The 15,670-nt window shown below is 36.7% G+C and overlaps 2 protein-coding genes across 2 annotated transcripts; one reads left to right on the forward strand and one right to left on the reverse strand.

Annotated features, from left to right (window-relative positions):
- Nucleotides 1-1,112: 1,112 nt before the first annotated feature.
- LOC113320099 lies at nt 1,113-4,023 on the forward strand. The gene is made up of 6 exons (XM_026568032.1): nt 1,113-1,129; nt 1,717-1,970; nt 2,214-2,671; nt 2,752-3,009; nt 3,112-3,441; nt 3,513-4,023. The coding sequence occupies exons 3-6, from the start codon at nt 2,477-2,479 to the stop codon at nt 3,852-3,854; spliced, it is 1,125 nt and encodes a 374-aa protein (XP_026423817.1). The 5' UTR covers nt 1,113-1,129; nt 1,717-1,970; nt 2,214-2,476; the 3' UTR covers nt 3,855-4,023.
- Nucleotides 4,024-5,677: 1,654 nt separating this feature from the next.
- LOC113320333 lies at nt 5,678-7,598 on the reverse strand. The gene is made up of 3 exons (XM_026568248.1): nt 7,574-7,598; nt 6,517-6,813; nt 5,678-6,437 (listed from the first exon to the last, which is right to left on the reverse strand). The coding sequence occupies exons 2-3, from the start codon at nt 6,799-6,801 to the stop codon at nt 5,805-5,807; spliced, it is 918 nt and encodes a 305-aa protein (XP_026424033.1). The 5' UTR covers nt 6,802-6,813; nt 7,574-7,598; the 3' UTR covers nt 5,678-5,804.
- Nucleotides 7,599-15,670: the final 8,072 nt, after the last annotated feature.

Genomic DNA, 15,670 nt, shown 5'->3' on the forward strand with positions numbered 1-15,670 from the left:
CAACTCCTACAATATGCATATTGATCTGTATAGCGAATGCCAGTAGTGTAGATTATCTATTTTTATACCATAAGAATCAGTCAAAAGTACATGAAGCGCTGGGTTGAAAAAGTGCCTTTCAAATACACTAAAGTTTGGGAACCGAATTTACTTAAAAAAACTGGCTACACAGATCATTGATGAAGATAAATGCAATGAGAAGATTACCTCCATTCTTTCAACCGTATACTTAAAATACGTGAACATGCGTAATAGGTCAAATATGAGAAGATTCCTTTTACATCACAGGTCTAACTAAGGAAACAAAAGTTTCAAATTATTAGTCACCCTAAGAGCAACCACAGTCATGAAACGGACCAAATACCAAAAGCCAGACTAAAAACCAAAAAATTTTGGTATTTTGGGTGACCCAAGCGCAGTGGGATAACACCAAATTTGGTGAAGCGTAACTTACACTAACGCCCGATGCCAGACGTAACTTATACTCACGTCTGTTGATGAAGCGGATTTTTATTATGCGTTTGAATGAAACGGAGGTATAATGCCCGCTTGATTGAGGCGCAAGTATAACTAACGCCGGATATGGGACGGCGATGGAAAGTGCGTCTACTGGGACGGAGATGAAAAGTGCGTATCACTCGTACGGAGATATAAAGTGCGTATGTTTCGGGCGTTAATGGATTATGCGTATGTTTCGGGCGTTAATGGATTATGCGTCTGGGTGAGACGTTTATAGAAGAAGCGTCTGAGTGGAACGTTTGTAATACCTGCGTCTATGTGGGACGTTTGTAATACGTTCGTGTGAGAGGGACGGTTGTAATACGAGCGTCTGAGTGGGACGTCTGTAATACATGCGTCTGAATCAAGCGATTGTAATACGTGCGTCTGAGTGAGGCGTGCACGGAAAATCCGTCTGGATATAGACGTCATTATCTCTTCTTCTCCTCCTCCTTTTACATAAACAGTTTACAGAAGAAAAAAAAAAGACGAAAACAGACGAAAAATCTAGGGCAAAACCTAAATCGAATGTGACGGAAATTTGATTGGGGCGGGGAAACGAGTTCTTGCGAAAGAAACGAGTAATCTTATTCGTTAATTGGGTGCGGGGAAATTTGATTGAAGATTAAAGGTATGATTTGTTTTTGGGTAATTTGTTTTTGGTTGGATTGAAGATTAAAGGTATGATTAATTAGGCTGTTTTTGGGTGGAATGAGTGGATTGCATGTTGATTTCATTAAGCATAACCGTGTTTGTTTGATTTCATTAACCATATAACATGAGGTTACTGTTACTGTTCTTTGTTTGATTATGTTTGATTATGTATAGAATGATTTGAGTGATAGAATATGAATAATTTGTTTGTTTGATTATGTATGAATAATTTTACTGATAGAATACAAAGGGGAGATACAAAATGTTGTTGTTGATCTTCACTGATAGAATAATTTTACTGATAGACTAAGTTCACTGTGTTGCTCACAAAGGGGAGATACAAAATGTTAAACAGTTGTATTATAAAGACGGTGTCTAGATTTTTTCTGTAAATTTTTTTGATCTTCTATACTGTAAGTAAATAAAATATAATCTTGGGGTTTATTTACTGTAAATTTTTTGGATTTTCTATACTGTAAATTTTGATCTTCTATAATATAGAATAGAACATATGCTGTAAACTCAGAAAAAACAATTACTAACTTGTATTTATATCGTGCTCAGATGTTGAGCAGAATAACGTCGAGATTTGCACAAGGAAAAAAGATGAATAATAAGAAACGCAAAGGTAAAGGTCCAATGGAGCCTGAAATAGACCCTAATGTTGGAGATTTGGAAGTTCCAGATACCGGGTTCGATGAAGATAGCGAAGATGAAACAACACCGTCCGTGGTATCCCTAGATAACTACAATTGCCTGGAAGATAGTGACAAACACGCTTCTACAGATATTACATATTCAAGCGATCCAAAATTCAGGTACCAACATCGTGGTTCACTCTTTTCGGTCATTGTTTATTATAAGGAGATAACAAAACATAGTCCAAAAATTAAATACATTATCGACAAGGCAGGATGGGGACGTTTATTAGCCATGGAAATAGGAGAAGCATCACACCCAGTGATTGATTATCTTGTTGAACGTTGGTGGGATACAACGCATACTTTTCACTTCCCTTTTGGTGAAATGGGATTCACGCCGCTTGATTGGGTAGTTGACAGGATTGAGTATTGGAATTGGGGATGATGTTCCGTATAACCCAGTCAAGTACAAATTTGATTATGTCCGTGAGCATGTTTTTCCAGAAATAGAAGAACCCTTAGATTATGAAGATCCCCCAATCTCTGGAAAAAAACGCCCCCCGGCACAGTGGATTTCAGATGCAATCACAATTAAATTTTTGACTACGTATTTCAAAGAAGATATCTTGGTTGCAGCTAATTTGGATGACAAACTAGCAGAAAAAGTGGCGAGGGCCTTTTTTATGTATGTTTTGGGAAATTTTTTCTTTTCCAATGCAAAGAACTACATTGATGCGGCTTGGTTAGCTGCTTTTGAGGATCTAAATGCAGTTGATATGTATGACTGGGGTGGTCCTGCTTTTGCAAAATTGTATGTGGCACTCAACGCATCTGGTAGGGGACAGAAGTCATTATCTGGGCCGTTCCAAATATTAGAGGTAAATTATTATTTATTTTTATTTCATTTAAATGTATATTTTTTGGCAGTTGATTTATTTGGTTGGTTATGATGGAGTAGTTTTGGGGATATGAATATCTGGGCATATGTAGACCGTGCGACCCAACTAGTGAAGAAAAATGGCCAAGAACTTCCCGGTGGAAAGCGAAGAAAAAGACTATCGATATTGTTCACTGTAGGAATGCGCTTAATCAGTTGACTGCAGACATCGTGACATGGAGACCGTGGGAATCCGCCATTGGTGTTCTTGACTCTGATGTTGGTCGCAGGGCTGTGGAGCTTTCAAACAAAAGGGTTATATTTACTTGGATTGGCAAGGTCAGTTAGTACTTTGTTTTTATATGAACATTATTACTTCAAAGTTATCATTTTATCCTCAGTTGAAGAACTTATTTTCTCTGATTACTGGTAATTTGACAGAATATGTGGTACCTAGGAGAACGATCTTGGAGGCAAAATCATCCTACTTTTGGAATTCCTAGAAATCCACCATTTAAAATTGGCGAGGTCAGTCATGAGAAAGCAAAACTTGTGAAAGAAGCTGGATGGGTAGATGCAAATATGTTTGTGAAAGCTGTTTCATATAATATGTATCTGCGATATTGGCGACATGTAACTAACTTCCATCAATTCGTGACCAAAGTCGATTGGGTAGTTGAATTACACGGGGTTGATGGTGACCGTGTTAAACACCTTATTCAACGACCTGCTCAGCATGTACCTATTCCACCACCACAACAATTATCATACGTAAGTACATCCCGTCATTATATTAAAATATATGGTAATCTCATTTCTTAATTATTTTTTTTAAACGACAGCCTGAAGCTTATAATCTAGTTCAAGAACATGCCGATTTTAATCGTGCGTTTCGCGAGTTTGTATTATATGAAACGGAAGACAGGATGATACGTTTAAAGGCAAAAGATGAAGTAATACGAGGCCTTGCAGCTCGTAACAATTACCTGGAGGATCAGATGCAATTCCGTATGCAACAAACGCCGCGTCCCCCTATTGGATTCGGCAGTTTTTCTGAAACTATCCCACCAGCGGTGTGGGCTCCAGTGAGTCAAGCATCAACAATGTCGTCTGTTAACCCCCATCCGAGAATGACGTTTATCCCACCACGGCAAACACCATCGCATACTCCTACTGATGAATAAGTAACTTTTTAGCCTCCACTTTGGATATGTACTTTTTAGCCTCCACTTTGGATATGTACTTTTTAGCCTCCACTTTGGATACTCCTACAAAGTGCGTATGTTATCTCTATATAGGGTTACTTTTTAGCCTCCATTTTCAGACTCCATTTTCATTCTGACATGTTGATTTCTTTTCAGCCTCCGTTTCGGTACTTGTAGTTTAATTAGTGTTATTTCTTTTTAAGCCTTCATTTTCAATCGGTCAGTGTCGCTTCTTTTTAGCTATAGTCTTAGTCTTTGCAGTGTCAATTCTTTTCACTCGCATTTTCAATCTGCAATGCCATAAGTGTCTATCATGTGTCTATAAAACCAATACTACATATCTCGGTGAATACAAACCAACACTGCAAATATTCTTCTTCTTCGAACTCTCCCAATCACTTCTCAAACTATACATTCCAATGGAATACTGTGACAATAACGCTGAATCTTCTTCTTCTTCGGACTCCGAATTTTCTTCTACTTCTTCTTCTGCGATCTCTGATAACAGCTTTTACTCATCAGATGAAGATGCGGTTGCATTGAGCCGAAATAATCTAGCAGTTAGTTTGGGAACTGCCATTACAAGTATGACATGGTCTCATACTCGTATAAAAATACCAAGAAATCGTGAAGCCGGAGATATACTTCTCTGGAATGACTACTTTTCTGACAACCCCACCTACCCAGCTAACATATTTCGTAGGAGATTCAGAATGCGGCGAGAATTGTTCAACCGAATATTGGCAGATGTGGTGTCTAGAAATCCTTATTTTGCTCAAAAAAGAGATGCTTGTGGCATTCTTGGATTATCCCCTCATCAGAAAGTAACTGCAGCAATCCGAATGTTAGCTTATGGATGTGCAGCAGATGCAATGCAATAGATGAGTTTACGCATTGGAGAAACCACCGTTTTAGAAGCAACCCGTCGGTTTTGCAAGACGATTGTGGTATTATATGGGAAAGAATATTTACGCTCACCAACTGCGGGTGATGTTGAACTGTTGCTGAAAGAAAACAAAGACAGGGGATTTCCTGGGATGCTGGGGAGCGTGGATTGTATGCATTGGAAATGGGATAGATGTCCGTCAGCAGAATCAGGAGTATACACCGCGTATAAAGGGAGTGAAAGTATTGTGCTAGAGGCAGTGGTGTCACATGATCTCTGGTTTTGGCATGCGTTTTTTGGTATGCCCGGCTCCTGCAATGATATTAATGTAATGAATCGTTCTTATATTTTTCGAAAACTTATCAACGGGAAAACACCACCGGTGAACTTTGAAGTAAACGGGCATGCATATGATATGGGATATTATCTCGGTGATGGCATTTATCCACAGATTGCTACTATTGTGATGGCCATTAAACAACCAGATCACCGAAAAAATATAAATTTTCATCGATGCAAGAGGGAGCACGGAAAGATGTAGAGCGTGGATTTGGTGTACTGCAACAACAATTTGCCATTGTCAAACAACCTGCACGAATGTGGAACCCGGATGTGCTTGCCTATATAATGAAAACGGTTATTATTTTACATAATATGATAGTGGAGGATGAGCGTCTTCCCGGTGATTGGCCACATGAATATGACTCACGTAGCAGGTCGGCACCGGTGAATATATCGAGGGTAGGTACTGAGGAACTTTCCAGAATGAGAGCTGCACATCGGCGTCATGCTATACACAATAAAGAAACACATTTTCGCTTGCGTCAAGATTTAATCGAACACATATGGTCAAATTTTGGAGATAATTATTAAGTTGGGATGGAAATATGTTGTATCGTATTTCTTCATCGGAAAATATGTTGTAACGTTGCTTACTAATGTACTATTTATCATATAAAAATTAAAATTCACTAAAATTGACTAAAACTCACTAATTTTTTTATTAATGATAAATATTAAGGTTCAACTAATTCGGTCATGCTTTAAGATTGGTTTCTTTTGCGTTGTAGTATTTCCATCTTTCGAAGTTCGAAGTACTCTCTTGTTACAGTGTCCAATGTAGAGACATCCTTCAACATTATGGCCAAGTCATCGTCCGCTTCTTTCTTTAAATCGAGTTTTTCTTGCCTAGCTTGTTTCGCCGCAAACTTTGCCGCAGACTTAGCTTGTATCGCCGCAAACTTTGCCGCAGACTTAGCTTGTATTGCTTCAAACTCAGCTTGTCTCTGTCCCATCTTCATTAGTGATTGTGCTTTGTAATGTTCATTGAAACTTTGCTGCTCCTTAATTATATCCTCTAGCATTTCCTCCTGGGCATTGGATTTTGCTCTCCCTGTTTTCTTTAGTTGTTTCGATGCTTTCTTCCCCAACTGACGCTTACGTGTGTTCTCTATATCTCCAATATCTAGATCATCACTGGACTCGCCTGGAATTGTTTCCTCAATATCAGCGTTTTCCTCACCACTCTGAGAATCTTCCATTTCTTGGCCTGAATCAAACACAAACGTCGACCGTCCTGAATATTTGATACTATCTTTTAGAATTTCGTAGCACTCTTCGTGCTTAAATTTTTGGTTACCATTACTTTCTTTGAATCGCTTTCTTATCTCTTCAACCTGTTATTATTTTCAATACTCATCAGTTCCAATTACATGTATATAATTATTAAGGGTGCAAAAATTGACGATTACTTACCCTCGAGACTTCATTCCATCCGCTATGATATTCACCATCAACTTCCAACACTTTTGCAGAATAAAGTGAAACCTGTCTACTGATTCCCTGAAATCGACTCTGGATAGAAGTCCAAGTACGTTTTGGTTTACAAGGCAGGGCTTCTTCCAACTTATCTTTGATCCGACTCCATAATACTCTTTCTGGTTGATCGGTTCCGGTAGCAGAATCTTGAGATATGGCTAAATGGATTCTACATATCATTGTATCTTCTTCTGTTGTAAAATTGGGACCTCGTGGTGCCATATTTCTATATTTCTTGAAATAGAAATTATAAATGATAAGATTATGCAGAAATAAGTTTGTCAAATGCTATATATAGATATACGAAAGAGCCGTTGCAATCTATCAAACGGTCGGAAAATCTGAAAACCAAAATCAGAATTCCAAAATATAACCGTTGGCGCACGTAATACATGCGCCTGGTAACGGACGCTCGTAATACATGCGCTCCGAACAAACGCTCATAATACGAGCGTCCGTCCCAGACGCTCGTATAACATGCGCCCACTCCAGACGGTCCTAATATATGCGCCCATCCCAGACGCTTCTAAAACATGCGCCCACTCCATACGGTCGTAATATATGCGCCTCACTCATACGCCCATAAAACATGCGTCTCACTCATACGCCCATAAAACATGCGTCTCACACAGACGTTAATAATACGTCCGTCTCCTGCATACGGTCATAATACATGCGCCCGGAGCAGGCGCTTGTAGTAACTGCGTCCAAACCAGGCGTTTTTAATAACTGCGTCTGCTATGGGGCGTAGGTTTTATCTACGTATGGCCCGGCGGTGTTTATAATAACGCCTAACTCAAACGCTCTATATACATCCGCCCCATTATCATACGTTATTTATAAGTACGCCCGATGTGGAGCGTCCACTATACTTCCGTCTGAAATCATACGCCCACTATACTTCCGTCCCACTATAATCATTTTAGTCTCGGTTGGCGACCACATTTGGTCGCAAACCCTAATTAACTGGACTAAATATGGTTTTAGTCAGTACCACTGCGGCTGAATTTGGGACCAAATTTGGGTATAGTCCCCAAATTTGGTCATGACTGTGGTTGCTCTAAGGCCTAAAATACACTGACCAAAACGGGAATGCAGTCTCGTTAGGAAAGAGTAATTCTATCACGTTAAGTTCCTTTTTTTAAGATCAAAACCATACCCCCAAGTTCAGGGCCGGCCCTGAGATTTTGCTGCCCCAAAGCTCAGATAAAATTATTGCCCCATCTTTAGCAAGACTCCATGAACCAATCAATATTATTAGAAGTCTCCTTCCAGATGGGATTCCATGATCCAGTCAGTGCTAATAGAACTCAAAAGTGTCACTCCTAAAAGGTATAGGATTAATTTTTGCATATCCAACGGTTCCAACCTTCCCTATTTTTCTAAATAGATCAAGCATATTGATCCATTAGCTATTCAGTTGATTTATCCCATTATTATTAGCTATTCAATGATTACAGTTTGAGATAGGAAGGAGATGAAGTTTTCTAGAGAGACCGATAAAAGAGAATGTCTTTGATTCTCTGTAATATACGAGATTTGTTAATAATTAGCAATAAGCTATTAAAGTAATTGCATATTTACAATATGCCCGTAATTCTATTAGGAATAAGTCCTTTTATTTTCTTTAATCACGATTTAAACCTCCATTGTTTTTATTCTAGCAGATTCCATCCCTGAACCAGAAACTATTTGCTGCCCCTGTTGGGTTGCTGCCCCAAAGTCAATCTTCGTTGACTTTGCCCCAGGGCGGCCCTGCCCAAGTTCATACCACCGAGAAAGATGGACCTGCTAACGGTTTCATCAATATCATGCTTTCATCAGTTCATTCTCTTTAATAATAGTACTTCAAATTTGTGTATATATAAGATCACTGCAAGCTCTGTAACAAATTAAAAAGTATGAAGCAGAAGCCAACATCGTCATAAGAATTTCATACGCTAATGGTGGATCGTTGCTACTGCACGTTCAAGTTTTAGTGGGTCGCTAACAGATATTATCGTACAAAGTAAAATGTAATTAAGTAGGGCATTTAAGCAAAAATAACATAATAAAGGAAGATGATGATGGATCTACTCCCATTAGAGGACAACCCTGCAAGCTGCAGTTGAAGTTGGAATCACATAAAATGAAAGAGACATATCAGTATGCTAATGGTAATCCAACAAATTTCATTAATGAATGTGTCATTAATGATACAAAAACGCAATCACAAGTTTTAGTTGGCATTCTAAGGAGCACGTCCAACTTTGTCCAGCATTCTGAGATCTCCATATTTAGTAAAATAAAGTTTTATAGTAATAGTTTTAGTAAGATTGAATTTTGCTTGCCAGGCTAAATCAGCACATTCGCTTAACCAGCCTTGAACTCCTCTGCGTTCACGCAAGCAATTGAGTTGAACAAATAGCAAAAGAACCAACCATGAATCAGTAAAAGAAACAACAAAAATACATGCACGCCTGAATATAATTTTAAATTATCTTTAACCTGCACAAAAAGACCAATTAATTATATCTTTGATTTTCGTTAAACTGAATGCGACAACACGTTTTGTTATACATTAACAACAGAAGAATTCAACAATTTCAGTAATAAAATGACAGAGACATAACAACACTTCTCTTCTTTCTTTTTTTGAAACTATAACATAATCTATAGGACCTTTGGTTTTTAAAACTTGAATCCAAAACACAGAAAACGAAAAACACTGATGAGAAGAGAAGAAGAAATAGCTTTACCTGGACAACAATCATAGCAACATTTAGAGTTAGCATAGACCCCTTGCACTAAGCAACATTATAATCGTACTATAACAATTATATAGCTCTTCATTTATGTCGGCAGATTCTAGTACCTCATCATAGTACCGCACGGAGCCTGATTCGGTCATCGACATACTAAATCCAAGTCACATTTCATTATTCTTCCAGCATCAAAGTGAATTTTCTGAAACTTGGTTACTCTCTTAATTCCAGAGACAAACAGTACATACCATAGATGCACAACAGAATTTTTTTGCTGAAGGCCAAATAAGAATACAGTATATTAAGGACCACGATAATCTTGAATATATTCAGCCCTCCATGAGATCAAACTGTACCCACTCTGGTCTTGGTAAGTAAAAATCCTATAACTACATAAAAAACGTTAAAGAAACACGTCAAAATCAAGCTCCAAATTCACAAACGTATTCAAAGTAGGAAAAACATACACAAAAACATTGACTCCGAGGATGAATAAAGTTTATTCAATAAACTCACAATTCAAAATTACAAACATTGGTAAACAACTCACTAAGTTCCTTTATCTACATGTAACCTTTCCCCATCTAATGTAACCCCAGTTGTATACGCAGAAGAAAGATTAGTACCTTCCCACCTCCAAGTAACCAAAGCATGCCATAATTGGATCTTTAGCATCGACCAACTCCAATATTTGGGGATAGTACTCTGAAAAACGGACATCCTTAAATATAATCACGGCATTGCAGAATAATAAGTTTCAACCTTGACAAACTTTCATCAATACCCTTTCTAATAAAGCAGATAAAACAGATTAGAGCAAACCTCTATCGTTTGCTATTGAAACAAAAATCCACCGAAACATATTGTTTCAAAAAAGTACAGAGCATCACTTATCTTCTTTGTTTCACCTCAAATCAGTACTCCAATATATTGATCTCTCATCGCCGCCATTAGTTCCAATTGACGGGTACATCAACAACAATCAACAAAATTAAATTAAAAAAAATCCTGAATTGCAAGAAAGAAAACACACCCACACAAAAAAAAAAAAAAATTACAGCCTTTGCAAAAATATTTCCATATATGATTATTAACAAATAAAACCGTTTCTACAATAGGTAAGGAGAGTCTTATATATAGAGTCAATTACTAAATTACCAAAATTTCTCCCCCTGTTAATTTATTTTTGGTATAGAATCTTATGTACCTCATTAAATAGATATTTACATTATGCAACCAATATATTCCAACACCTGGAGATCCCTGCAAGATACGATGCTCTAACAGTAAAAGCACAATAGTTGTAACCCCTCTTGGTATTTGACACGACCAATATCACCTTAGATACAACAAAACTGGAACTTGATCTAAAATAGCGAAGCCACAGCCAAAACAAATATACTAAAGAATTGATGTCCTAAAACCGAAAAGAGAGATATATAATGAGTGATTCCAAAAATCCTAATCAGTATATACAAAATCAAAGAGATCGATAAAAACATGAGAGGCGATGTGTTTACCTGTGGTGTTTCCTGCTTTGTTCATTATAGCAGAGAGAAACAATAAGAAAACTACATGTTGAAAATCAACTAAAAGGAATTTGAAATTAGGGGAAATAATGGAAAATTAAAAGGAAAAAATAGAGATCAGAGATGACGAAATCTTGAAAAAATAATATGCTAGTAATGCAGAATACCAACAAACAAAAAATAATTGTAACATAAATCAAAAGGAAAAGAGATTACCAAGAATCGTATAAAATAAAACACCCAGTATTCGGATTAGTCTCTCTTTACCTACAAAATCAAAACAAAAATAAACTATTAAGAAATACATCCAGAATGGTGTATTGGATTTCATAATGCAGCGGTACTACATCTTCCGAGAATCGCAAATGATCATGCTCCTATTCTTTTAAATTCTTGCAGAAATATGTCAAGGGCTCCACCAAATTACAAGTTCGAAGCACATTGGTTATCCCATCCTGAATTTCTTGATAAGGTGAATGAATGCTGGTCTCTGGAAGACAATGAAGATATTCAATCAAAATTAAGAAAACTGGGTATTTTTCTTACTGAATGGAGTCGTAGAAGAATTGGTTGTATTAAACATAAAATCGCTGTTCTAAAAGCAAAACTTTTAAGAATACAATATTGGCGTCCTACTGCTGCAAATATTCAAAAAGAAAAAATAGTAGTTGCTCAATTGAATGAGTATCTCATCATGGAAGCAACTTATTGGGATCAAAGAATGAAACAACAATGGGCAAAGTGTGGGGATAAAAACACGAGACATTTTCATCTTTCTGTTCAACAGAGACGGAGGAAAAATACCATTAGTCATCTGCTGAAAAGTGATCAATCCTGGACTTCCAATCATGATGAAATATCTCGGGAATTAATCCTTCACTTCAAGACTCTTTTTCAAGAACAACCTTCTCAGGATCCTCCTAAAATTAGTATTCAGGGAGTAGCAGTATCTAATATAGATAATGATGAGATTTGTAGACTACCAACAATGGAGGAGATTTGGGCAGTGATATCTAAAATGGGGTCTTTTACTTCGCCTGGACCAGATGGTTACTTTCCAATCTTCTACAAAAAATGCTGGAATACCCTTTTTAATGATGTTTACAAATTAATAAAAGAAATATTTCATTACACTGTTTTCCCTGATTTATTGAATCACACTAACATAACCCTGATTCCGAAGATCAAAAGTCCAACAACACCATCGGATTATCGTCCTACATCACTCTGGAATGTTTTATACAAGATTGTGGCTAAAATTTTATCAAACATAATTAAGCCATATTTGGAGGAATTTATATCTTGATCTCAAAATGCATTTGTACCGGGCAGACAGAGATTGGATAACATTATTATTGCAAAGGAATTGATTCATTCTATGAATAATTCTAGGGATGTTAATGGACATTTTGCGCTTAAGGTGGATATGGCGAAAGCTTATGATCGTGTTAACTTGAGATTCCTTGGAGATATGATTCAAGTTATGGAGATTGCTGGTAAATCTCATTCTTTAATCATGGCCTGTGTGATGACTACTTCTTTTTCAATCAATATTAATGGCTCTCCACAAGGTTTCTTCAAGAACGAAAAGGGAATTCGTCAAGGTTGTCCATTTTCTCCTTCTTTATTTATCATTTGCTCTCAGGGTCTCTCGTTATTGATGAATCAATTTGAGTCACAGGGTTTATATTAGGGTTACAAAATTAATAGATTGGCTCCATCAATCACTCATTTGATGTTCGCAGACGATTTGTTCTTCTTTGGTGAACATTCAAGAGTAAATGTTTTGAATCTGAAGAAACTTCTACAACAATATGCTTCCTTATCAGGTCAACTGATAAATTATAATAAGTCAGCAATTTACTTTAGTAAAGGAATTCCTGAGATAAGAAAGCAATCAACCATCCAAGATTTTGGTGTCATAGAAATGGTTTCTGAAGACAAGTATCTTGGGATTTTTCCATTAAAATCAAACTACAGAATTGCTAGTTTTGATTATCTAATTGATAAATTCAATTCTAGACTACCAGGATGGACATTCCACTTTACAAACATGGCGGAAAAAATTGTGTTGTTGAAAACTTGTCTATCTTCAATTCCTATTTACTGCATGGGAATCTGTTTACTTCCTAAAGGGGTTACTCAAGAAATGGATAAGATAATGAGATGTTTCTGGTGGGGTCATTCAACGGATGATAGAAAATTGCATTGCTTCAATTGGTCGAAATTTTTTTTGAGTAAGGAAGATGTAGGATTAGGAATTCGAAACTTGGAATTGATGAATATTGCAATGATTTTTAAACTTCTATGGAGATTTCTGGAAAATGAGGAAGCTATGTGGGTCAAGCTTTTATCCGCAAAATATATTTAGGATGACTATTTTTGGAACACTACAAAGCCTAATAATTGTTCTTCGATTTGGAGCAGCTTGTTGGAGGTCAGGCAATATCTAATCAACAATGTATTTTGGAAGATTTCAGATGGGAGTAGAGTCAAAATATGGAATAATCCTTGGATTCCTCAGATACTAGATCATGTTGTGTACAAACCACCTGATCTTGAAACGGAGGTTACCAGAGTTTCTGAATTAATAGTTCATAATTCCAGGGAATGGAACATTGAGTTATTAAACCTTTTATTTGCTCCAGATGTGGTAACAAACATTTCTTCGATATATCTAAGCCCAATAGATAATTCTAAGGATGTCTTAATTTGGAAGTACACGCCCTCAGGTAAATTTTCAACAAAGTCGTGTTATAAACTACTAATGAATAATCATCCATCTTCATCGGATTTTAGCTCCTTTCCTTGGAAGAAGTTTTGGTCGTTTTCCTTTATTCTACCAAAAATTCTAATTTTCATATGGAAAATATTAAACAATGATTTAGCATTGAACTTAAATTTATCCAGATTTGTGCCTGAAATCCATACAGTTTGTTATTTATGTGGAGAAGAGGATGAATCAATACTCCATTTATTATTTGATTGTGAAAAGCAAGGCAGGTCTTTGATGCTTCAGGGTTGCTATCTAAATTATACTCTCACTGTCTGTAATGGATATTATCAGAAAGTGGATGGAAGTTAACTCAATTCAAGATTTTGTTAGAAGAATGTGTGTTTTATGGAATATTTGGAAGACCAGGAATGATATAGTTTTCTCTCACGAATTTTTTTGTGTAAATCACATACTCCCTCCGTTTCCAAAAGACAGTCCGTTTTGACTTTGTCAAAATATTAAGGAGACCGTAATAGTTTACATGCATACCCTTGGTTAGTTGCCTAATTTATTTGGATAAAAATGTTAGTAATAAAAACTATCAAAAATTGTTATGGGATTGTAAATAGAAAATAAAAAAAGAAAGCTAAAAGGAATGAAGTATATATTTGTTTCCTTAATTATACAAATCTCATTAATATTATAGATTGGGACCATTAAAAAAGAATTTATGAATATAAAACTTTAAGGGTATATTAGAGAGTTTATTAGAAAAATATAAATATAAACAGAAGCTGAACACAATTTTGAAACAGACCAAAATGGAATAGAGGACGGTCTTTCAGAAACAGAGAGAGTAGTAAAGAAGATAAATATGGACTTTGATTTATGCATGGAGAATTTTTCAGGAAGAGAACTTATTCAACCATCAACAATACAGACTTAGTTACCGCCTGAGTATCCGTTTTTTAAGATAAATGTGGATGTTGCGTTTATTCCCAATAACGGAGCAGCAGGAGCTATTGCACATGATTATAATTTCACCTTTTTAGGATGTGCTTCTAGTACTTTTGATTGTACTTCTTCCCTCCTCGCTGAAAAGATTGCTTGTGGTTTTGGCATGGAACTTGGTCTGAAGTATGGTTTATCGAGTGTTATCATTGAAGGAGATGCTGCAAATGTGACTAATGGTGTTGTTGAAGATTCAAGAGAAATTCCATGGTCAATACGTTCTGAAGTTCTAATAATAAAGGATTTGATTCCCTCTTTTAGTGTCAGTAGATTTTAACATGTTGGCAAAAGTGGAAATCAATTGGCACATGATTTATGTCAACATGCTCTTCACGACGTGATGCTAATTCTCCACCTATTTGTATCTCTGCAAACCTCAATTTGAGGTAGTTTAGTAAAAATCGGGCTCTTTTTGAGCCCTTTTCCCCTTCAAATTTTTTTTTAGCGAATTAGGGTTCTGCGATGAGATGTGAGAGAAGCCGAGAGACGTGGAATGAATTAAAAAAAATACTTTTGTTAGTTATACACAGAAAATCACGAAGTTAAGTATCTTCATTAGCTTAGTCCCCTTCCTATGGGTGTGGCAAACATTCATGTTTACCATTTAAGCACCCACTATGGAGGTGGCAAACTGGCCTGACTAAGTGGAAAATTTGTCATCTAGCCAGGCCAGGTAAAGTTTCTAATCGACCGCTCGGTCCATTCTACACCGTTGGCGGCTCCTTTTAGACCGTCCGGCTTAGTTTACGCCGCTATGTAGAATCTGATCCAACGGCCATAAAGTCTCCCCCTATAAATACCACATTCCTCTACCAATTTAATTCACACCTTCTTCCTTTTTTTTTAGATTTTCCAGTGGATCATAACATTTCTATGGCTCAATTCATCGAAGAGCAACATGCGACCGAAAATCAAAGATTTGCATAATAGCTGAATTTTAGCACGTTAGAAGATGAATGCATCTGTAGGAATTATGTTTTCTTCACTAATCATCTAATCGTTGGTGTATCATTACGGCTTATTCCGTTTTGGGGACGCGTTTTAATGAAATTTGAAGAAGAAACAACGAACCTCAACAATCGCAATTCGAT

The sequence above is a fragment of the Papaver somniferum genome, chromosome 11 (genome assembly GCF_003573695.1).
Source record: "Papaver somniferum cultivar HN1 chromosome 11, ASM357369v1, whole genome shotgun sequence".
Classification (NCBI taxonomy): domain Eukaryota; kingdom Viridiplantae; phylum Streptophyta; class Magnoliopsida; order Ranunculales; family Papaveraceae; genus Papaver; species Papaver somniferum.